This window comes from Engystomops pustulosus, chromosome 7 (assembly GCF_040894005.1).
Source record: "Engystomops pustulosus chromosome 7, aEngPut4.maternal, whole genome shotgun sequence".
Classification (NCBI taxonomy): Eukaryota; Metazoa; Chordata; class Amphibia; order Anura; family Leptodactylidae; genus Engystomops; species Engystomops pustulosus.
In genome coordinates, this window is record NC_092417.1 from 33932680 (window position 1) to 33959725 (window position 27046).

The 27046-nt window shown below is 34.0% G+C and overlaps 1 protein-coding gene and 1 long non-coding RNA gene across 4 annotated transcripts in view; both read right to left on the bottom strand.

Moving 5' to 3' along the window:
- Positions 1-13343, bottom strand: part of LOC140069567 (uncharacterized) — a 44265-nt gene extending 30922 nt beyond the window's left edge. For 2 of the 3 annotated variants that reach the window (XR_011848806.1, XR_011848807.1), the window contains exons 1-3: positions 13039-13343; positions 12779-12840; positions 11335-11385 (exon numbers count right to left, since the gene is read on the bottom strand). This is a non-coding gene — a long non-coding RNA (uncharacterized lncRNA). The remainder of the gene's footprint in view (positions 1-11334; positions 11386-12778; positions 12841-13038) is intronic. The other variant, XR_011848805.1, reaches the window with a different exon arrangement.
- Positions 13344-16138: 2795 nt separating this feature from the next.
- FOXG1 (forkhead box G1) lies at positions 16139-18772 on the bottom strand. Its single transcript, XM_072115411.1, has one exon. The coding sequence runs from the start codon at positions 18425-18427 to the stop codon at positions 17105-17107; it is 1323 nt and encodes a 440-aa protein (XP_071971512.1). The 5' UTR covers positions 18428-18772; the 3' UTR covers positions 16139-17104.
- Between the last annotated feature and the right edge of the window lie 8274 nt (positions 18773-27046).

The window sequence follows — 27046 nt, forward strand, 5'->3', positions numbered from 1 at the left end:
TTTTTTTCAATTTCCAAAAAAGGCGCAAAAATTGCAAGGAGCCAAAAAGAAGTTGCTAAAAAAGACAGAAAAAAGGGAAAAAAAATAAAGATAAATGACCCCCAAAGACTATCCTTAAAAAGCGGGTGCCGGACGGAAGCAAATCATAGCCGATTTTATACAACCAATGTGGCTCATTCTTTGTAAATTAAACAAAAAAACTAAAAAGTCTCGTTCTAAGCCATTTTTTCCCCAACTAGGGTGATTTTGGGTGAGTTCACATATTTCAAAAGGAAACTGATGCCAGAATGGATCCTGTAGATATTAATTGGATTCGATTTGGCAAAATTGAGAATCATCAGCTGACCGGTGCAAGATGAAAAAAACATTTTCTTCAGGGGTTTTTTATGCGATTTTTATTTTTTTAGGGGTTTTATTCTCTTTATGGGTGGTGGAAGCAATCAAGAGCTACGGAATTTGATGGAAGTGCCACGGAATTTGATGGAAGTGCTACGGAATTTGATGGCGCTATATAAATAAAGATTATTATTATAATATATCATCAGTTATGTACGGCTCCAATTTAATACTGCTGACTGGACATATCTGATACACCCATAAAAAAAAAAACTGGGCGTAATTTAAAAATAATTTTGGCAAAATATTTGGCACTAATTATGGTAAAGTATTTGGCACTATCTAGGGAAACCAATAGGGGTTTCACCATTTAGACATACAGTCTATGCCAGCTTTATCATTAAAGTTTATTTATCAATCTAAGTTTAGGCTATGTTCACCCTAGCGTCGCGGTTGGCTTTGTTCACTTGCATTTTTGTATCTGAAATTTTGGCTAATTCAATTGTCATTAGTATTTTATAGGTTTTTTTTTTTTGGTGGGGATCTGACTGTACAACCAAAGTATACAAAGTCCACTTTAGAAAGTTAACTATTTGACAATATGTTTGATTCTCCCATTCTCTATTTTCATTTTAAGGAATTGATGGGGATTTAAAAAGCTATTTTTTTTAAAAAAAAAAAACTTTATCTACTGCATATTATTTGAAATTTTTTTAAATTGAAAATAAAAGTAAAAAAAAATATACTTTTATTGCTTCCATTCATGGTTATGCGCACGGAGGGGATATACAAAGTCAGCAGTTTGTATCAAAATGCATTAGTTTAATCAGGATCTGGGTTTTTTTTAACAGAATTGAGGAAAAAAAAACCTTTGGGTGGTTTCGCATTCAGTGTTTTGCCGCATATTTAGCAGTGTTTTTTTCCACTCTTGTTTTACCACTAAATGATACTTTACAGTCTATAGTATAATACTGTAAAGTCTACAAAAACACCATTTTAAGTTTTGATATATATTCGCCAAATTTATTAACTTTTATTTGATTTCTTTACTTATAAAAATATAGGGGGTCATTTATCTTTTTTTTCCTTGCTGTTGGTGTTTTTGCGACTTTTTGCTGCGTAATGGCTATGGAATGTTGTGTTGTTTCGCCCTATTTGTCGGTACATTGCGCCTCTTTACAGATGCTTGCGCCCGATTTATTATACTATTGCACCGATATGGGCGCAAATAACTGTGCAATGGCACGCCAGTCCTGACCATGCTTAGGAAAGGCAATGGTATGATTTGCGCGAAAAAATTGTACGTTTTTTTTTTAATTTGCGGCTAATAGGGCGCAAAACAACCTGCATTTGACCAAAATGAAAAAGACAAATGAGGTGCAAAATATAGACTCACAACAGGCGCAAAAAGATCGCAGAGAAGGGGGAAATAAGCTCGCACTCTAGTTCCTTCCCTCTGTAAAGTCATCGGTTACTTAGTTGCTTAATTTGCAGACTTAACAGTATTATATTTATACTGTAAAGTATAATTTTGTGGAAAAACAAATAGAAAAAAAAGAGTGAAAAAAACACTGCTAAATATGCAGAAAAACACTGAGTGCAAAACCACCCAAAGGTTTTTTTTTTTGTTTTTTTTTTTACGTTAAACCTCCGTTCTTTCCTTTTTTTTCTTATCGGAGTTAAGGAACGGAGGTTTGAACAGTAGTGTGAACAGAGCCTAACAAATGTTACAGGTACAAGGCAAGCATTTTATTTTTACAAAAATTTAAAAGCTGTATTTTTGAAAAAATAAAATAAAAATTTGAAAAACTTTTCAAGCTCATGGATATATAGGGGCAGGTTTCCATTGATATGCACTAATAACAACACATTTTGTGGATTTGTGGAATTTCTTGAGACTGTGACAAAGGAGATATCGCAGGATTTTCATGAATTTTAGTTTTGTTTTGTATGGAATTTTTCCCATAGGCGTCAAAGTTACAAAATTACACTGAAGCCATAAAAACTTGAAAAAAAAAATGCCCTTTGCATTTGAAGTATTGATAGTGTAAAAATTGGAGTGTGAGGTGTACTTTAAGACGATAAAAAATAAAGTAATGAAAGTCTAAAGTCTTCGTCTTAGTCATTGGAACATGATCAATGTTACTGGATTCAAGAAATACGACGGATGTATCTCATTGGACACTCAGGGGATCATTTAACTTTATTTTTCTTCCTGTTTTTTTTTTTTTCGTCTTCTTTGAAACATTTTTTGTCGCAGTGCAATTTTTGCGCCTTTTTGGGGACATTTTGAAACGTCCAGTGGACATTTGTTTCTCGTCAGTAAGACACATTTATCTTCTATTCCAGATGTGCTGAATGTCACAAATGACATTGATCGTTTTAAATTGTCTAAAATTTGCAACATTTTTTGGCACAAAAAACACCACACTGAACCAAGAATTAGAAAATGGAAAGAAGTGACTTGAGACATTTGTGCGACAATTTTTGCGACATTTGCATCAAATGTCTCAAAAAAGAGATTAAGAAAAAAAAACTTTTAACCCAAGGAAAAAGTGAGAGTGATAAATTACCATAGAAGCAAATGGAAAAAAAAGACAGGAAAAAAAAATACAGAGATAAGATAAATGACCCCCTCAATGTATGTAAGGTTCCTGCAGCCCCACGATACAGCAGACTGCACAGAGCATACGTTATACATCATACAATGCAAATTCACCTATAGGCAGAAGTATAGGCACCTATACAGACGCATTTGTGTGGGTCCTATAATAACCATCCCACCAAATGTTAACAACTCATACAATGGAAAATAGTTTTTTCTTTGTATCTATTTATTGTTTGACAAAATAAAATAATAATATATAAAAATAAACAAATAATAAAGGGTCAAATGGTGAAAATTGTGAACAATATCGGGGGGGGAAATTCTGTAAAAAGTGAACACAAAGTCATTTTGTGCAAACAAAACTTCTTTTTTTTAAGAAGTTCACACTTTTTTCCAAGAAAATAAATTCCCTCCAATTTTAAGTAGAAAAAAAAAACAGTCTGGTTGGAAAAGACTGAGTCACATTGTATGTCAGGTCCTGCTCAGGAGTCACCACGTCACACAGGGCAGAGACAGGCAAATTTTATAATATCAAATACAAAGCCAGGTCTTCCTTAATTACAGACACAGACAGACCGAATTTTGGGGGCTTTTAATGCTAAATAGCTCCCATTAAATCTATAGATATATTTTAATTTTTTTATTTTTTTTTTATTTTGCAGTCAGCTACCTCCGTCTGTTTTAACTTTACATGATCCAAAAAACTAAATAAGGTTCCGTTCACACTACAGTTGATACTTTCATCCCTAATCACCGATAATGAACGGAGGTTTAACGTATCAATTAAAAATCCTATAGACGTCAATGTAAATTTTATGTCTAATTAAGCAAGTATCCGTTATCCATCCGTTTTTTGGGGGGGGGTTTTAACGGAGGAAAAGTCCTGCAACCATCGTAATTTTTTCTCTCCAAAAACTGATAGATAAGAGGCACCTGCCTAAACGGAACATAACGGATGGCATAAAATTTACATTGATGTCAATGGGTTCTTAATTGATACATTAAACCTTCATTCATTACTTTTTTTAACGGAGGGAAGGGATAGTAGTGTGAACGTAGACTAATTACTTTTTTTTTTTTTACAACTTTGAGTTGGGTAACTTTATATTCTGCTAAATAAAGGAGAGAGAAAATTTAGCTGTAAGGCGTAAAAAAGACATATGTTCGTCTTGTTCATGAATTTTTATTAGTAGTCATTTTTAGCACTTTTTTTTTTTTTTTGCATTTAAAAGCTTAAAGTCCTAAAAATGAAATCAAAATTTTAAAAAAATGGTTAAAATTTGACGTTAATGAATCATAATATTGTCCATTGTTACAAATAACAGAAGAAAGAAAACATATACATGAACATTCCCTTACGCCTCGTACCCGTCATGTTGTAGACATGAGCAGCATATAAAAGCCAGTATTAGTCAATGGGACAATGCACACATCTGCATTATTTACATATCCGGATTGCCATACAATAGGAAACATGCTCCGGCAGATAGTCCATAGTCTCTCATTTGGAACCTGAAAAAGAGGATCCATACGACTAATGCGTATCCATGTTACGGATCACATTTTGCGTTTTCTACACTTTATGCACATGGTAGTATTGCCGGTCAGTATCTTGCATCAGTGTTTTTAAGCCAAAACTAGGTCTAAATTTTTCCATATACAGGCAGTCCCCGGGTTACGTACAAGATAGGTTCTGCACGTTTGTTCTTAAGTAGAATTTGTATGTAAGTCCAAACTGTATATTTTATAATTGTAACCCCAGGAAAAAAAATGTTAGGTCTTTATGATTATTGGGTTGTCATAAGAACCAGGATTAACAATAAATCTTCATTGCAGACACCTGTGAGAACTGTTACAGCTGATTATTGTAGCCTGGGACTAAAGTACAGAAAATTACCAACATCCAGAGGTCTGTTTGTAACTAGGGGTCGTCTGTAAGTCGGGTGTTCTTAAGTAGGAGGACTGCCTGTATATTTTCTCTCTATGAGCCGCTCCGAATTTTGGCATCAGGGAAGTTGATGTATATCTGGAACAGAACACAACTGATGTAATTCGGATGCAACTTTCCATAGACAGATATTGTCGGATAGAAAAACATAGTGGGCAGAAATTTTTGGTCTTTCAAAAAGTGACAACAAAATTGAAGAGTCGGATGCCGGAACCCACACAATAGAAACCGATAGGATCCTATGGACACTGGATATATGTGAACGCTCCCTTACAAACACTAGTGCAAAATACTGACCAAAATGTGCCAAAGTGGTCAAACACAAGAGACGGAAAAAAACTACAAAATATGAGTCAAAAAAATATCATCCGGAATATACCCAACGAGATGAGGACGAACCTGTCTAAATTTCTCCTCCTACGTAGTTCCGTATTTTAGGCCACTTTCACACCTAGGTTTTCTTTATCCATTTAGGGGAACCCTCCCCCCCTCCACCCAATTAAAGGCAGGGAAATGCATTCCTACAGGAGTGGACCCCCGCTGCTGAAATACTAGAAGGCCCCCTTCACATTGTGTCATTTTCTGCCATTTTAAAATGGATTTAAAGAAAAAAAAATCCTGCTAATTTTTTTTTTTTTTTTTTTTTTGTACAGAACAAACCTTTGTATTTTCTTTTTAGTGGGGTCGTATTTAGTGTAATTTTGTGCAAGTGTTTTGCCCAGTGCTTTTTTTTTTTCAAGTTAAATAGAGACGCCTTGGGGGGGGGGGGGTTTAAAATAAAATTCATGTGATGTAAAAAAATATATATATGGCTGCCTAAAAAAAACATACAACAAAAATTATTTGATTATTGCATGTAGAGTGTTTTATATTGCACTTTAGACTGGTTAAAAAAAATATTCTACATCAAAAAAAAGCTACTAAAAGTGAGTTTTTCTTTCTTTTTTTAAATGGGGGCTATTTTTGTATTTACCGTAAGTTTTTCTAGAATTCGTGTTGCCGTAATCTGTCGAAAATGGATCAACGTTTATCAAAGTTCACTTTCTACGCCAAACCATCACTGTATTGCAATTGAGAACATTTTTGTGCCTGTTTTCTTTACCCCTTTTTTATTTTTTAATGTATTTTTTTAATTGTGGAGTTCAAGAGTTGATGCATCCCCTCCCCCTCCCGGTGTATGTGAGATAAGGGAACAAGTTACATCTCCAAATTATTTGTATAAGAACAATTTCCCGAAAGGCGTAGAAAGGATATTACGGTCATGTGCACGAGGCCTTTGGTTACATTGTGTACAACCACAAAGTGGGAAGCGGTTGTGTTATTATTGTACAAATCTGGAGCAGTTCTTTATCCGGCTACTACACGTAACAACCCTCATTATGGTTTTCAACGCTGCAATTTCCAATAGGGAAAATCTGCACAACAAAATGAGACAAATAGACTATTCTCCGTCATGTAAAAACTGTATCCAACCCCCAACGAGTCAGAATAGTCCAAGTACATCTGACCACAAACTACTCAGATAACATCAATGCACCAAAACTTTGAGCAGGACTTGAATTTTTGGAAGCAAGAAAAGCTTACCTGGACAAAATGTATAACAATAAAATTAGCCAAAGAAATAATAATACAAATTTAAAAAAAAAACACATTAAAAAAAGCTTATCTGGACAAAATGTATAGCAATAAAATGAGCCAAAGAAATAATAATACAAATTTTTAAAAAAAAACACATTAAAAAAAACTTACCTGAACAAAATGTATAACAATAAAATGAGCCAAAGAAATAATAATACAAATTTAAAAAATTATTGTATCCAACACAACAAGATTCTAGAGCTGCAACCATAACAAAAAATAATCAAATATTCAACAGGAAATTGTAACTTTTTTTTCCCCCTTATGTGCAAATATTTATTCTGCTGGGTTCCTACTATTGTTTTGTAATGTGGTATTTATCATAGTAATAATCATTCTATGTACATCCATTTTCTGAGATTTCATATGGGCAAAAATCGTATGAACATGATTATTCATCTTCCTTTCTGTTTGTTTGTTTATTTGTCTCTAAATAATAAATATAATTTAAAAAATAAGTAAAAGAAAACATGAAAAAAAAAATGTTTTAACCTTTGTAGGCTAAACTCATTCTTAATGAAAATGGGATATTACCCAGAATGTTCTTAAAATGAATCACATATTTTTTTAAAAATTAAACATTTTCAGGGCTTAACTCATTCTTAGAGATATTGGGATATTACCCGCAATTTTCACATAATGGATCACAAATTTATTTTGTCCAGGTCATGTAGATTATCTCCCAACCCACAATGTATTTTACTAGATTGGGAGATTGGGAAATTTGGGAGCAGGATATAAATTTGTTTAAATAATATTTAAAGAGCAGTAAGGGAAATATGTTTGGGCTTTTTTTTGTTTAGATTTTTTTAATTAAAAAAAAATCTAATAAAAATTGTTTCTATTTACACATTACACATCAGGCCTAATCTGTCCATAAGAGGTCACGTCCTGATACTAAGATTATTGAAGATGAGTTTAGACCTTTATATTACACTTCAGCAATATTCACTTCATTCATAGATTAAAAAAAATAAAAATAAAGTAAATATTTCTATAATACAAGAATTTCTCAGGCTCAAAATGCACACAGACTTGCCATTACTGGAGAATAAAGGCTGAAAAAAAAAATTCTCACTTATATTAAAATCAGCATTGGGAATTTTTTATAATATTTTTTCTATATTTTACACTCCCTTTTTGTAGAACACCTGAAAAAATCACATTTTACCTTAATTTTCCACTCAATCTAAAGGAACTGACTAATGCTACAATCCCTTTGATGGCCATTATCCCTTATAAAGCAAATGCACCATTCGATTGCACATAGAAATCTTGGGTGTTTTATTTTTACAGTTTTTTTACATTTATTTTATTAGAATTTTGGGGAAAATCGCCTTAATAGTTTTAGTTCCTAGAACAGCATAGCATCCCCCCCTCTCCACTATGACTATGTATAAGAGGACAGAGTGACCGATGACTGCATCGATCTCGAGTTTGTCTCTGAAATCTGATAAGCAGGAAAGGAAGAAAAATAAAACAATTATCGGTGGGAGAATTCACTTGGAATTTAGAAATTTAGGAATTTAGAATTAAGAAACAGTCGCCGATAAAATAAAAGGCGCCCATATAATAAATCTAGGGCAATAAATAACCGGCATATTTCTCTTATCTCACGCTAAGGAATTTGTAGGTTTCATCCATCAACAATCCTCATCCATTATTTTATGACACACATGTTCAAGTGTAAAATCTCTGCTTAGGAAATATTAAGCACAAAAAAACCTCCAATAAATAAATAAATACATATAGATAATCTGTTCTCATTGATAAGTGAGCAGCACAGCCCCCAGACTCCAATCACTGCGCAAGCTGCAAGGTATGACAATATTATTATTATTATTTTTAGTACATAAATGAACATCTTCCCTTCTCCCTCTCGTCCCCATGGTGAGTTCATACAGTTACAACACCCTCTGGAATATACACAGTCTCCTCTGGAGAATACAATTTGCTACAGGATTTATTTTAGCAGATAAACAATGTATTGTCTACAGTCTGCATCCACCCCTGCTATAGGGGACACACAAATACATCCACAATAGACAAGGAAGACACCAAGATATAAGGAGGAAATATACAATGTAGCAATATACAAGCGATCAACTCAATCTCATATACAAGAGGGTACATGGGGGCAGATAGACACTAAGCAATCAGCTATTGTATCCATTATTCGGATACATTATTCAGTAATATTAGACATCTATGTACATTATGTACATACATCAAATGGCAGCAGGACAATGGCATCTTCTGACACTATAGTAATAATCTCTTCTCTATAGGAGGAGCTCATGTATCGGTGTGTGAGAGCAGAAATGTGTCATTGTATAGAGATATTGTGTAGTGTGTATATGCAGTGTATGTACAGAGTCAGTCTATGGTGTGGGCTTTGTCTTGTTGTGTGTATGCATGTCTGTGGTTATTGTCTCCTGATGTGTGTGTGATGTACATTGATATGTGTGTGTGTTGTATGTAATATATGTGTTTTGAATGTATATACATTAAAATATCGGTGTTGTATGTATGTATCATACGATAAGATACAACTTTATTGATGCCTGGGGGGGATTCTTTTAGACATTAATATATGTATGTTGCATCTATGCACATTTATAAATATATGGGTACATATACTATATATATATATATATATATATATATATATATATATATATATATATATATATATATATATATATAGTATGTGTGTGTGTTTGTATATGCCTTTAAAAATATCTATTGTATGTATACACCAAGATATGTGTATATCTTCCCTGCGAATAAATCAGGTTTTTGCTATTTATATGTATATTTCTGTAATGTATGTGTATGTATGTATATATACCTTTGTTGTATTTATTTCCCTACATATATATATATATATGGTGTGTGTGTATTGGTGAAGTAGTGTATATTTCTGTATTCACACTTGTGTTTGGGTATATGTATATGTGTGTATATGTGTGTAACATGCATGCATGTCGGCGTCTATATATGTGGGTCTGAGTATGTACAATCGCCTTATGATATATTTTCCTTACCGAAGCTAATTAGACAGATATATAGTAGATAGATAGATATTTAGATAGATGATTGATAGATAGATAGATAGATAGATAGATAGATAGATAGATAGATAGATAGATAGATATTTAGATAGATGATAGATAGATAGATAGATAGATAGATATGAGATAGATAGATAGATAGATAGATAGATATGAGATAGATAGATAGATAGATAGATAGATAGATAGATAGATAGATATTTAGATAGATGATAGATAGATAGATAGATAGATAGATAGATAGATATGAGATAGATAGAAGATAGATAGATAGATAGATAGATAGATAGATAGATAGATAGATTGGCTTATACATAGATAATAGATAAAAAGATGCATAGATATAATAGGGAGATTGTGCATGCATGAATGTGTATAAAATAGAATGAATGAATGAATTGCATGTATGTAGATAGAATAAAAAGAATAGAATGTGTAGAGAGAGATGTAGGTATGTGAGCAGTTGACCATGTCTGGATGTAATATACATAGGTGTATGAATGTGTATATATATGTCATACCTGTCTATTGGTGTTTGTGTAGAAGTATGACCTGTATAGGATGATTCTGTACAATCCCTTTAGCCGTGGGAGCAGTGATGTATCAGTAATTGCCTCTACTCATTGCTCTGTGATAATCCAGTATTAAGATTATGCAGCCACCAGTCATGGGTTAGATTGGGGCACAGATCACAAGCCTGGCATTAGAATAAACACACAGATCGATAAGAATTGCAAACACTTCTCCTATTAATGACAATCAATCGATTAAACCTTGTCCTCAGAACTTTCTGCGGGAAATCACTTGTCAGACCAATAGTTTATAGAGTGAATTGACAAGGAAATAAAAATACTGGGGTCATCGCTTTTCCTAATTCTTCCTGCTTTATTATTATTTGTATCATCATGACTATTATTTTTTAATAACATTGGCAATATCCTAAAAATTAATAATGCAAAACTAAAAGTATTAATAACACCAACCATAAATAATAATAAGTGATAGAAATCATACTAATAATATTAATAATAACATTAATTAAATACTAAAAATTATACAATATTCATAATAATAATAATAATAATATTTCTATTGTACATTGATAACTTTAACCAACAATATATATATAATAAATTATAGGTTGTTGTTATTATTATTATTAGTATTAGTAGTAGTATTATTGTTGGAATATTACTTAAATTTTGATTTATATACTATTATTAATTTTTTATGATGATGAAACTATAAAATAATATTACTACCAAGGGATTTTTTTCTGGAGGTAATTTATTTAAAATTGTTGGTCACAATCTCAATTTCCCAACCAAAGCTCCCCCAAAATATTCTCGGCGGCATTTTTTATTTTGTTACAATGGATTTCAAAGCAGAAGTTTCCGATCCAAAAAGTGGATGGGAAATAATTTTTTGTATTAATTGCTTAGTCTTTATTCCAATATTACTTGCCATAATAAATCTATCAGCTGAAATAATATAATGTATACATGTTTATACAAGACATATAGATAGATAGATAGATAGATAGATAGATAGATAGATAGATAGATAGATCTGATATGTACATGTTCATCCCCAATATAGGGATGCTAAAGTAATAGAACAAATATAAATTTCTCTCATCAATATCTATTTTCCATCCACAGAATTAATGGGCAGATAATAAGAAATAGGGAGAAAGAAAAAAAGAAAGAAAAAACTGTGGTTGTGTTTACCTGGTGTGTATCGCCCTCTTCTGGCCTCTTCTTTAATTGCATCTCAGTAAACTTGGAGCAAATAGGACAAAAAAAAAAAAAAGAATATAAAGAGCACAATGGAAATGAAGCACCGACTAGAACTTTACTTCAAGACACTGTAACAATTAATAAATATTACATTTTCTATTCAACATTTTAAAGTACCTAAAATACCATAAATGGAGTAAACCATCTGCTTATAAAGTAAAATATTGTAGTAATGGATTTCAACTTTAGTGAGTGATTAAAAGGAATGAATCGCTGAACAATAGTTATAGGAGCAATAATAATAATAATAATAATAATAATAATAATAATAATAATAATAAGATAATAAAATGTATATTACTAATACTAATATAATTATTTATAATAGCATGTGTCATAATAGTACCATTAAAATAATAATAAAAAATAATAGTTAATTGAATATTCCCAATATAAAATTAATAACATCAAAAGGGAGAAAAAAAAAATCCCTTTTTATCGACAGCTCTTTATCTATCCATAATCTCGTTATTTCTATCCATCTATCTCATATCTATCAATCAATCTATGTATCACCTATCTATTCGTCTGTCTATCTATCTATCTATCTATCTATCTATCTATCTATCTATCTATCTATCAGTGCATCTATTAACCCCATAGCTGTAAATATCATAGAAGCACAATTGTATCAATCTCATTATGTATATCCATCTATTTCATATCTATTATGTATCAATCAATCAATCAATCTATATTTCTATCGACCCATCTATGTATCATCTGTCTATGCATTTATTAAACCCATAGTTGTATATATCACAGTAGCACAGTTGTATCAGTCTCATTATTCATATACATCTATCTCACATCTATTTTCTATCAATCAATTCAATCTGTCTATCGATATACCTATCTATCATCTATATATTCATCTATGTATTATCTTTATCTATTATCTATCAGTCTATGCATCTCTTTAGTTGTATATATCACAGTAGCACAGTTGTATCAGTCTCATTAGGGAAACATTAACTAAATCCTCCCACCCCAAACACAGGTGAATAACCGAAGGCAACACTAAATCTCTCCATCTACAGATACAAGGTGCATTAGTTATTGCCTCTGTTTTCCAAAAGGTCACCTGTACCCGGCACATCTCCTCCAAGCCAGAGATGAGATAAGTTTGAAAAGTGTAAAATTATAGTGTAGTCGGGTCCCGTGACATTGGCCTCCTGCCTTGTGCAGAAGACACTCAACCAATCCATATAATTTGACGCCTCTATACGGGTGACATTTGCGCGGAGTACACAGAGTATAGCACAATGCCCTATTGTTATGTCGCATTGGGCACACAATTTGCATTTAATAAGCCACTGGTCACAGTAAGTGGATTTGTGGGGGGGGGGGGGGATTTTTTTTTACAGTAACTTACTGGCTGAATAAAAGAAATCCAAAGTCTTCCAAGCAGATGGAACAAAGTTGAGGAAGGGAAGTCTGGAATAAATAAAATAAAAAATGAGAGTTACAAAAATCAGATTTTTTTTCTTAGAAAGTTATAAGTCATCTAGTTTATTTAATATTTTTTGCTTTTGATGAACTTTGAAAGGGATGATGATAAAATGAAGCTAATAACATTCAACCTCAGGCTTCCTCCCCAGGGACCACATACAGATACACAAGGTGGCATCTTACCTGGTTGGCAGTGCCTGTCCGTGGAGCTGGTGAAGGTCCCATCTGTTTGAGGGATGCCTTGCTATGGAGGGAAGGTTCTTGCTTGAGGTATATTCAGGGGCTCCGCCCTCTAGGGCAAGTCTGACAATCCCAGTGTAAGTCAGAGCCCCAGCCACCATTCCCAAACCTTATTGTCCTTCACCTTCACCTTTCTGTACCCACTTCCAGAACAGGATCCCCTTCACTGCAAAGAAGTAGTCCACGTCTTCTCCAGGGGCCCAGGCATTAGTGTCTAGTCCAAAACATTTGGCTGCTGGACTGTGATAAAAACTCTCACCTTTCTTTTTTGGGGGGGAAGAAATAAAAATGACACAAAACTTCCAAACACAAATAAAACAGAGAAGCAATAAATAAAGTAATAAACAACGAAAAAAGATTATCACCCATGGGAAAACATTGTAAGTGTGGATAATTCTAGATATAAGTTTTTACAGCAGTTCTAAAAATATATTATATGTTATTTTTTATCCTTACATTTCCAATTATATAGCATTATTTATATTCTACTCATAGTACAAATACGGCTAGATAATGACATTTTCCTGCGATAGATAAATAGATAGATATGATGGTTATATAGATGATACATATTAAGAGAGAATGAGACAATAGAAAGATAGAGGATAGAAGTTCGAACCATAGATGACAGATTATAGAGAGATAAAGGATAGAATATAGATAGATGATAGAATATAGCTAAATATTGATAGATAGATAGATAGATAGATAGATAGATTATGATGCATTGATGATAGATATTTTGAGAGAAATAGATAATCGAGAACTAGAGGATAGAAGTTCGAATCCATAAATTATAGATAATAGAGAGCTAGATAATATTAGATAGATAGATGATAAATAGATAGATAGATAGATAATAGATAATAGATAGATAATAGATAGATAGATAGATAGATATGAGATAGATAGATATGAGATAGATAGATAGATAGATAATAGATAGATAGATAGATAGATAGATAGATAGATAGATAATAGATATAGATAGATAGATATGAGATAGATATATAGATTGATAGATAGATAAATAGATAGATAGATAGATAGATAGATAGATAGATAGATAGATAGATAGATAATAGATATAGATAGATATGAGATAGATATATAGATTGATAGATAGATAAATAGATAGATAGATAGATACATACATAATATAGAAGAAGATTATAGTTAGAAGATGATAGATAGACCATACTTAATATTTTACCCATAGCGTAGACATACGGCTAAAGTCATGTACTTACCATAGAGAGATGATAGATAGAGGATAGATACATAGGTATGATATAGATAGATAGATATAATAGATACATAGATAGACATTGCTTTTGATTAATAACCGTCACAAACAAATCAAAAAGTAGAGAAAAAATCAACTTTAAATGACTCTTTTTATGAAACAGGAAAGTATTATGTGATGCTGTTTTCACCATAAACCAGCACTTTCTGCCATACAGGGTGATGCATATTTTAGAAGATCCCACTAATCCAGGGCCCCGAGTTTATCCCATCAGCTAAATCCACAAATAAGATTTAATACTCCAACAACAGACAATTAATTCTTGACAAGATATCTAACCTGGTGACTATGGGATGTGTGCGGCTACAGCAGATACAGGGTTAAGAGCAAGTGAAAACTAGCAGGATCTTATTAAAGCAGATGGGAGAGGGTGTCATCCAGATAATATCTCCTGCACACAGTTTATTTTTCATTAGGCCCCATTGTAAGGGCCAGGCAGCTCAGAAGATGAGTGCAGGACACAGCTCATACTCTACAACAGTGACAAATGAGTCATTTGTAAGGCGGCCTACTCCCTGTGGGCTCCAATTAGTAGCAAAGCTTCCCTACCCCAGGTCTACAATCCCTTCCTAGACTGTTCACGTTGTCTGAGAACACTCAAGGATGGGGCAGAAAAGAAGAGAAATTATAAGAGCAAAAAGAAAGTTCAACTTGGTGCAACTACTAACTACAGGACAGCAAATACCACAATTCACATCATGACTCTATCTATCTATATATCTATCTATCTGCTATCTATTGATCTCGTATCTATCTAGCTATACAATTCAATATACTATCTATCTAACGTCTATCTGCCTTCTATCTATCTATCTCATATCTATCTATCTATCTATCTATCTATCTATCTATCTATCTATCTATCTATCTATCTATCTATCTACTGTATCATCCATCTAATGTCTATCTGCTATCTATCTACTGTATCATCTATCGATCTTGAATCTATCTAGTTATACAATTTATCAGTATATATATCAGTCTTATATCTGTGTCTTTCTTTCTAATATCTATCCATCCATTCCTATTTTATTTGCATATATTTGTTATTAGATATTAGAGGTATATATATATTTATATATATATTCATAAAGTAGTAGAAAAGTATTAAAAAAAGGCATTTATCTATCTATATGTAATATTTGCTTTATAGCCCTGTGTATGTATGTATATATATATATATATATATATATATATATATATATTATTTAGCAGTAATAGAAAATAGTACAAAAGAGTAAATACTATGCAAGAAAAGAGTATATGTATATATAGGTGCCTTAAAACATAAATTCAGTAATTCAGTCATCCACACATATAAACATATATATGTATATTAAAGCTTATCTGTATGTATATATATATAAATATTTTAATATATACAGACATATTTACACTTTATATCATTGTATATATATATATATATATATATATATATGTCTATAGATAGATAGGTTTGCAATCGAAATGTACATAAATATACATAACAATAAATCTATATGTCTATACACACACACACACACACATATATATATATATATATATATATATATATACATATATATATATATATATATATATATATATATATATATATATATATATATATATTGTCTACAGCTACAACAATAAACCTAAACAACTTCAGGCCCCAAAAATGTCATGCATTGAGTGCCCCCTCCTCCTTCCCCCCACTACACCTATAAATATAAATAAAGACAAAAACTATGATCTATATGAATTTGGCCTATGTTTATTTCTGTGTCTCCATAGTAAACATTTTGTATAAGTGACAAACACGGGCATATGACCACATTATCACAATCAAGAAATCTTAAGACAACAATAACAATCACTCAAATCGATGCATTTTTACTCAACACGGGTTATACATATTTTTGCAAGGATTTACCTAGAAGTACAATCGGTTTTTCTTTTAAAAAACGTTTCACTACATTAAAAAAATAAAATAAAATAAATTTAAGGAAAAAAAAAAAAAAGAAGAAGAGGTGACCGACCGGTTAGTGAGCACATACACCGTAATATACACAACACAAATTGAAGGCAGTATTGTTGTCCCCCTGCTCCCCCTCAAGTCATTGAAATAATAAAAAATATTGTTTGTCATTTTTTGCTGCAGATTTGTGAGTTATTGTAGACGTGTCAGTACATTCTGCATTGTTCTACATCCCAAATCTTTGGTCTAAAAAAAGTAAAGAATAACCCCATGTTGTAATTTATGGTCAGAATGATACAAAGTTATAATGGCTAATTTTTTTTAGGAACAGAGAGAGAGAGAGAGAGAGAGAGAGAGATACAAATTAACCATTTAGTGATTTTACTAGAACCAGAGACCATGAACACTTGTAATACTGCAGACATGGGTCTCTGGGATGACAATGAGGATGAGATATAGAAATCAGTTCTACATTCTAGTTGGATCCTATGAGATTCCCAGAGGTTAGAGTGCTCCCACATTGGGCCTCATCCCAGAACCCTATAGAGACTTGAACAGACATACATAAAATAAGGGGGGGACTCCATAAAAAATACCTGGACTTGTCATTTTTGTTTGTTTTGTTCGCTTGTTTGTTTGTTTTTCCATTCAGTTATCAATTATTATTATTAATATTATTATCCATGTACAATGTGAAATTTGTGTAAAATGTTCACTTACAGTCTTTGCTCCGTTTTGGATGGTTGTTAATGTATCAAACTGTTGGTGGATGAACCCTGATTTTGATGTGTGAAATAATCAGAAAGTCCTCCTGTTAGTCCTGTGGTAAAACTTGGCAATGATGGTCTGAGGGATTCACAGGGAAGGGTAGAGGGAGCTTGGGGTGAGGTGGAAGAAGAGGCAGCTCTGGCTGTCATTGAAGTGCTGCTTTGTGAAGTTATGGAGGGGTGGGGGACATGTGGGAAAAAGTAGCCCGTTTGTCCAGCTAAAAGGTTCACAGAGCAAGGGTTAAGGGAGTAGGTGCCAGAGCAAGGGACTGGTAGCCCACAGGGCACAGAGGCAGCAAGGGCAGCGGCTGTGAGATGGTGGGTGGCATAGGGGATCTCCCCATTAACAAGTCTGTCTACACTCAAGCCATTGGATGTAGAGAAAGAGTGGTTGTTCCCCAAAGAGTTTTGAGTCAAGACTGAGCTGTAGGGCATGGGGTGGCTGGGGTAGGCTGAGGTGGTCCCATTGTAGCTCAAAGTGCTACTGGCCCTTGGGTGATGCAAGGAGAGGAAAGGAGACATAGGCCAGTACAAGGAGCCAGCTCTATCCATGAAAGTCAGTCCAGTAGAGGTGAGCCTAGCCCCCCTTTTAAACGCCAGCTTAGCCCTGGATGTGGTGGACCTCCGCCGGAGCTTGCCAGTGGTGCCACCAATGAAGACATCATCGCTGCTAGGGTCCAACATCCAGTAGTTCCCTTTGCCAGGGTCATCGTAGTGACGAGGTACTTTGACAAAACACTTGTTCAGGCTGAGGTTGTGTCGGATGGAGTTCTGCCAGCCTTGCTTGTTCTCCCTGTAGTAAGGAAAGTTCTTCATGATGAACTCGTAGATGCCATTGAGGGTCAGGCGCTTCTCAGGACTCTGGCGGATAGCCATCATGATGAGGGCATTGTAGGAGAAGGGGGGCTTCTCATATTTGCCATTTTTCTTCTCCCCTTCTTTGCCATTCTCCCCATCTTTTCCACCACCTCCACCATCTACCTTTTTCTCCTCAGGCTTCTCCTTGTCATCTCCTCCAGGCAAGTCAGAAGAAGCAGGGTCCACCTTCCCAGGTGGTAGGCTCTCAGTCTTGACCTCCAGTAGGCTTTTGTCCAGCTCCTCGTCCTCCTGCACTGGTCTGTGGTGGCCCTGGAGATGGTGGGCTTGCTGTGCCAGCTGGTGATGATGGTGGTGGTGGTGGTGGTGAGGAGGAGGAGGCTGAGGGTGGTTGTCATTCTGAACCGCTTCAGGCACCAGGCTGTTGATGCTGAACGATGACTTGGGGATCATTTTCACTTCCTTCCTTTCCCCCATGTCCAACATATCACAAAGATGGGAGCAGGACACTCAGGTGAAGTTGCAGCAAGCAGCAGCAGCAGTAGTAGTAGTAGTTGTTGTTGTAGTAGTAGTAGCAGGAGCTCTGTCGCACCAATGTCTCCAAACACTTGTAGCGAAAAACAAAACGCACATAATATTGGTGTTAATTATAAAGGGGGGATAAATATAGACATATAGATAAATATCATCAAAGAAGCCAAGGGGAGGCAAAAAAAAATGAATCAACTACTTCATGTCCCTTCAAAATAAACACAACAACCTCCCCTCTCAGCAACTAGAGTAGACAGCTAGAGCTACAATTAATTCCAGACCCAGAGACACCAAGCCTAAAAAAAAAAAAAGAAAAGAGGAAGAATTTGGTTTAACCTTTGGGTGCTGGAACCAATGGGAGAGCTCTGACTGTAGGAAGGTTTCTTCTCCACCCCACCAATGGGAACAAGGACCTAGCACATAGACCCTCCCAAACATTCTCCATCCCCTCCCCCTCCCCCTCCCAACTCCTTCATCCTGCGGAGTGATCCAGGAGGGGGAAAGCTCTTTACCTTCCCCTCCCCCTCTCTCTTTTTTTTTTCCCAAACGTGATCACCCTCCCTTTACCAAATATCTAGCATTGCTTCCATCCCACTGTATTGGACCATCTTAGTCAATATTTTCTCTTATTGATTAAAGTTTGTTTATACCTTCTTTTTTTCTTAGGGAGAAAATATCCATGGAAGGAAAGAAAGTGGAAGAATCCAAGGGACTACTTTCTCCCCCAATGCCGAGGACTGAGTATATGGCTGAGAGCTTACACATTGTATCATTCATTGTGCTCGAGTTGTTACATTGTATTTGTGTTGTTTTGATTATCTATTTGGTATTTATAAACAGGATGATTTTTTTTGTGATATTTGCTGGATGCATTGAGCTCCGGCTCTCATGTGGTCAGGGGAAGATATTTCACTGGAAGGTGTGTAGGGTATACAGCCTCATCCCTTATTATCTATGGCGTTAACCCTTCCTCTACCAGAGGGGATCAGCACCGCATTGCAGTGGAATTTGTGGATGTTCTGTGAATTTTTTCCACATTATACATTCATGAGATGATGGGATATCCAATCTCAATCTTGATGATTGCATTGCCCCGGAATGATTAATATTATGTATGCAGTGGCCTTGATTATAGTCTCCTATAGTCTCTGTGATATGGCTTTGTGTATAGACATTGCCTTGTTTGTAGACTCATTAACAATTCTTCATCTTCCTTTCTGTGATTGGAAATTAATGAGTAAGTGTCGTGACAGTGGGCGACTGCCTGATATTTACTGTGTGTTTGTGCTTCTTCTCTACTAACCCCAACTGGGAGAAAATAAATAAACTGATCCATAGTAGCACTAGGGTGACCCTAGGTTCACAGCCAGGGGAAGAGAGCTGTGTGCTTCATGTATGATGCAAGGTGAGATAAGCAGGCCAGCAGATTGCATGGAAGCATGGAAGGGCAGATAGATAGATAGATAGATAGATAGATAGATAGATAGATAGATAGATAATAGTGGATAATTGATTGTGTTGTAATTAATCCAGATTTAATTTAGACATGATGCAAGGTTAGATAAGCAGGCCAGCAGGCTACAAATATATCAGCATATAGGATAGATGGATGGATGGATGGATTGATAGATAGATATAGAATTAATAATACATTGTGCACGTTGTGTCTATGTGTCCTGACACCTTACCCTAATTTTATGAATTAATATAAAAGTATTTGCTCCACGTATGAAACTAGGTGCGATAAGAAGGCCTGCAGGCTTCGGATACATGCCAGGCAGACTAGATATATAGATATCTAGATACATAATTGATTGTGACGAAATCGGTCAGGATTAAGACATTTAGACATGATGCAGCATGCATAGTCTTAATAAATGGATATATTTGCACCCCATATATACAAGGGAAATCATATTTCAAACTATAGGTACATGCCAGCAGATAACATGGATAGATAAATGAATTTAGTGTGTTACAATGAGTTTAGATTAAAAATAGATATGATGCAGCATGCAAATATTTAATACATTGCTTCAATTTGCACCCCAATATACAAGGGTCAGCAGATGCCAGGCTGCATATATATGCCAGAAGATAGATAGATAAATAAATAAATAAATAAATAGATAGAGTGATAGAAGATAGATAGATAGATAGATAGATAGATAGATAGATAGATAGATAGAGTGAGTGAGTGAGTGAGTGATATTAGATAGATAGATAGATAGATAGATAGATAGATAGATAGATAGATAGATAGAGTGAGTGAGTGAGTGAGTGATATTAGATAGATAGATAGATAGATAGAGTGAGTGAGTGAGTGAGTGATATTAGATAGATAGATAGATAGATAGATAGATAGATAGATAGAGTGAGTGAGTGAGTGAGTGATATTAGATAGATAGATAGATAGATAGATAGATAGAGTGAGTGAGTGAGTGAGTGATATTAGATAGATAGATAGATAGATAGATAGATAGATAGATAGATAGATAGATAGAGTGAGTGAGTGAGTGATATTAGATAGATAGATAGATAGATAGATAGATAGATAGATAGATAGATAGATAGATAGATGGTGTTGCAGTGAGTTTAGGGTAAATGTAGATATCATGCAGCATGCATAGTGTTAATACATGGACACATAATCACACAGTCGCAAAATTCTGTGACCTCACACCTTATCCGAATCTGATGCATTTATATAAGTTTCATGTTTATACAGTGCTCTTAGTATGTCCATAACACCAGTACTAGTAGAATATTTCCTAGTACAACCACAGTGCAGGGATGTGAGGAGCTGGGGAGAGGGAATCCAGGGCCTAGGTGTAGGGAATATCTAGGGGAGGCTTCTCTGGGCTGCTGTGTGACTCCAGGTTAGATAAACATGGAGTGATGTGGAGTATCTGCACTATGTGTACTCTGCTGTGCAGGAAGGAAAGTGTTGATTAACACAGAAGGGAAAAAAGCGAAATTAGCTGATTGCATGCTCATAAGAGCAAGCTGTCATTGAAATGCTTTTAAAATAGACACAGCTGGGTGTTTATGTTGAGAAATGGCTCGTGTTTTTGCTAATAGTGAAATAAGCATGATTTTGTATACCAAACATTCTCACATCATTAAAATTTGTAATCTGTGCTGGTTTGTGACACAAAGAAAAGAAGAGATTCTTCTCCCAGTGAAATTTGCTGATATGATATTAACTCAATCAAAATGAGCTTTGTGCTCCATAACACTGACTGCATCGGTTTATTATACAAAATGCTGTTTGTTAACATTGAATGTTTTCTCCAAATACCCCCCCTATGGAACACAAAGAGCTCTGCTTCACTGTAATCGCCTGCATTGTTTTGCTTCTGAATTTTTAATGCTTGGAAATGCATCTCAGGTCAGAGGCAATGGCTGCAAATCTGCTGCAAGTATCAATCTAAACAGAGGATCCCTATAGCTGCAACATAAAGCAGCATAAACAACATAGTATATATCATAACTGCACCTATACTGCATATAGCAAGATAAACAAGACATGTATACAGCTGGAAATGTAATGCTTACGTCACTATAGACTACATAAGTCTCAATGTTGTGGCTGGAAATCTTTAATGTGTATCAATATTGACAAATAACATATACAATATCGTAACTGCAACTATACTGCATATAATATCACAAACAATTCATCTCTATAGATTAATAACTGGAAATGTCCTGCTTACGTCACTATAGACTATATATTCCTTAAGATTTTAATGTTATGACTGCAAATCTGCAATATGCATCAGTATAAATAGTGGCTCCCTATACTGTAACTGCAACATATAGCAACATAAACACAACAGCAAAGATTTTATAATTGGTTATGTCACTATATACTATATATGGCTACAAATCTGCTGCATGCATCGATATAAACAGTGTATACCTATACTACAACTTTACTAGATATAATAACAGAAAAAAGCACAATACAGATAGGGCTGCAAATTTACTGCTGTTGTCATTGTAGGCCATAACTCCCGAAATGTCTCAAACTAATGGCTGCAAAACTGCTGCAATGATCAATATAATCAGTGTGTACCCATGAGTATACTACAACTTTACAACAGATTCATAGCTGCGAATTTACTGCTTATGTCATTGTAGGTCAAGTATCCCTAAAAACCTCAATGGCTGGAAAACTGCTGTATGCATCAACATAAATAGTATTATTCTATAGTGTATATGCAACTACACTTCATATAGCAACATATACCACGGGTCCATACAAATCAATAACTGCATTTTTTTTGCTTACGTCCCCACAGGCCATATATCCCAAAATATCAAAACTATATATATATATATATATATATATATATATATATATATATATATATATATATATATATATATATATATATATATATAGTATTCCTACACATATCACACATATATACACAACACAATTTAAAGTGGATAAAAAAATATATCAATGGAAACAATGTATCCCTGAATGATTCTACATCTATTGCATTAATCACTATTATTATTGCAGATTATTATTGCAGATTATTATCCTATGGATACTTTATATATGTATCTGCATATTATCATACCATACAATAAATGTCTAGCTACTCTGTTCACATCTAGGCTGTGGATATGTATCAGTATATGCCATGTATTCCTACATTACTGAACTCAATGTTGCAAATGTCAACACTAGATGAACACCAAAAATAAAGAAATATTATAGAAGATTTTTTTTTTTAAATCTGATCTACTCATAGATAATCCCTCTAGACAACCACATAGTGTATCTATGGAGGAGTCACCTGGAGTCCTCTGGAGTCTGGATTCTCTTTGGGACTTTCACTTGTCCTGTGTAAATCTCCTCTTCCCTCTGCAGGCTCAGGGGTATGTGACCAGGACAGCTCAGAGCTGCTCATACAATGGGCCACTCTTGCCTAGGACCACTAGCCAGCCCTCTCACCCTTTGGCTGCTAAGGGGGGACTAAACTAAGATTTGGCAGTGAAAGGGTGTACTTTTTTTGTTACACTCCATGCTACTATGTTGTAGACACAAAGTGACATTACATTGCTCTATCATGTCACCAGCAGTTGGAGTGGACTCCTTGAGACCTGGCTTGGGGTTACCTTGCTCTGCATGAAATACTCTCTTTGTTTGGTGTAAGTTACCTGTAACAGCAAGATAAGGTCTAAAGTATTTGCAAACAAAAATGAAATCCCTTACCCCCACCCCCCACCGCAGGCACAACTGCACCCCTTCTAACTCCTGGGAAAGTTCCTGAAAGCTCCTCTCATCAGGGCACTCGGTGACATTACAAGTACATGGCTTTTACTCACCAAATCTCCTGTGGATTGGATATGGAAAGATTTTCAGAAAACATGTCAAGATCAAGTGTGGAGACTCCAGAATAAAGTTTACACTCTATCTATCTATCTATCTATCTATCTATCTATCTATCTATCTATCTATCTACATATCTATCTATCTCATATCTATCTATTTATCTATCTACATATCTATCTATCTATCTCATATCTATCTATCTATCTATCTATCTATCTATCTATCAAACAATCAATCATCTATCTATCTAGTTATCTATCTATCTATCTATCTATCTATCATCTATCTATTTAGCTATCTATCTATCTATCTATCTATCTCTATCTATCTATCTATCTATCTATCTATCTATCTATCAATCAATCAATCAATCATCTATCTATCTATCTATCTATCTATCTATCTATCTATCTATCTCTATCTATCTATCTATCTATCTATCTATCATCTATCTATTTAGTTATTTATCTATCTCATATCTATCTATCTATCTATCCATCTATCTATCTATCTATCTATCTATCTATCTATCTATCTATCATCTATCTATTCATCTATCATGTACCTGACTATGTAAGTAAATATCTATCTCATAGCTATATGTCTATCTATCTATCTATCTATCTATCTATCTATCTATCTATCTATCTATCTCTATCTTTCTTTTATAAATCAATTTTTAATCGATTATCTATCTCTCTCATATCTATCTATATCTATAAATCTATCTATATTTATAATTTATTTGTTTATCTATTTTTTTCACATACTTATCTATCTATATATCCAAACTATATTGTCATCTATTGTTCATCTATCTATTCTTTTACACATATATCTATATGTTATATGTATGTATCTATCTATTGTCTACATTTTCTTCATACTATAGTAGTCTTTTATTTATTTATTTATCTATCTATTGGTTTATCGACCAGTTCTTTCTTCATTTCTTTCTTTCTTTCTTTCTTTCTTTCTTTCTTTCTTTCTTTCTTTCTTTCTTTCTTTCTTTCTTTCTTTCTTTCTTTCTTTCTTTCTTTCTTTCTCTTTTTCTTTCTTTCTTTCTTTCTTTCTTTCTTTCTTTCTTATATTTATGTATCTTTCCATTTACTTATTGCATATGTTTATTTCTACTTACCTATTATTTTGTTCTATCTCTCTCTATCTGCTATAAATGATCGTATAGTAGGCCTTTACTGTGTCAGAGCTGTTCTTGCCAGCTGTCTGCAGGGTAAGACTATCAGTCCATGACTATGGAGTTACAGATTCCTGGCATGTGCCAGCTTAGTATGCAGTATGTGCAGTATGTCTCCTCCAGATCTGTTGGGCGAACTGGAGATAATTGGTGAAAAGAAGACAATTGCTGCAAATGCAAATAAACACTAAGAAGATTCTCATTTGCACACATGACAGATCGTTCATTTAGAGAAGACCATATAATGCACTGCCATAAAAATATAATTAACACGAGTTGTGCCAGCTCCAAATCCTATGTAATCCTGAGCAGCTGGCATGGGTGCTAAGAGTGGAGGTGATTAGATGTTACTGTGTTTAGTGTCTCCTTATTCCGAGGGGTTTGGTTACAGGTTATACCATTAAGTTTGCAAGAACAGGAGAAAGAACCAAACTTCTCAGTGAGGGGCATTCACACCACAAACTGTGGCAGATCTGAGCAGCCCAACCCTATCACTCATTAAGAGATCTGCAGGTTGTCAGCACATTCAGAGCAAACACACACACAGGATGACATACATGTAGATAGATATATAGAAAGTCATGCACACATAAATAGATGTGTATACTCCATATGCACATGTTCATACACACACATATATATTTATATATATACACATAAATACATACATACAAGCAGATTCTTTATATACAATAATACACAAACACACACGCTGGCTGATATACATAAGGAAAGAAATAGGACCTCGTGCACACACACACACACACACACACACACACACACACACATATATATATATATCTATATATATATATATACACTTGCTATACACATTCATACTAAAACATTGATGTACATTAGGAGAGAGATAAGGATTATGCACTTATAAATACATGTATACACTCAATACAAACACTTAAAACACTTATATATTTAAATGTACACACAAATACATACAAACACATAAATCATATAAACATAAATTATATCCATACACACATTGACTGATGTACACGTAGATAGAAATATAGAAAGTCATAGCTACACATAAACATGTAGAAATCACACGTAAAGATATGTATATACTCAATACATACACACATAGACATATACATACACACAAACATGTATACAGACACATTCATGCACACACACACACACACTGGCTTACTGAGATATCAATCCATGTTCACATAAATATATGTATATACTTAAAATGCACATATTCATACATATAAAAGCACAAATGCATACATAACAAATGTCACACACAAAAAAAGAAATCTACACACATTCACATTGACATCCATGGAGAAAAATATATAGAAACTCAAGCACACATAAATGTATATATGCCACATATTCATACACACATAGAGATATATATTTCACGCTTTCATACACACACAAAATCCAATATATATATATATATATATATATATATATATATATATATATATATATATATTATGTGGGTGCAAGACAATTCACAGGAAGGCATCCATACATGCACAGACAGACATATGTATATATGTGGGTGCAAACCTATACAATGCACATTATATACAAATATAAGTTTATACAGGAGGGCATGCATGCTCAATATACACACACATATCTGTATATAGACATCATCACGTGATTCATATATGCACCCACACACAAAGAAGTACATAAATACATACATAGACACTCATCCACTAAAATTATATATATACACTCACACACAGTGATGCATTCACCCACAAACATCGGATGTATCTATGTATAGGCACTTACCCATATATGTATATATATATATATATATATATATATATATATATATATATATATATATATATATACACAAACACACAGAACCCAGTGACACAATCCCTTGTACTACACTGATCTGGGAAGCTAATGATAAGACATGCTTGTTCCTGGCTTGTCATTTCACCAGGTTTCCATCATAACATTATGGCACAGGAACATTTGCCTGAAAACCAGGAGAAAGGAAAAAAGGGAAAGAGAAAAAGCAGAT

Coding starts and splice junctions, on each gene's coding strand:
- FOXG1 (XM_072115411.1), bottom strand. CDS start 18,427: ATGTTGGACATGGGGGAAAGGAAGGAAGTGAAAATGATCCCCAAGTCA.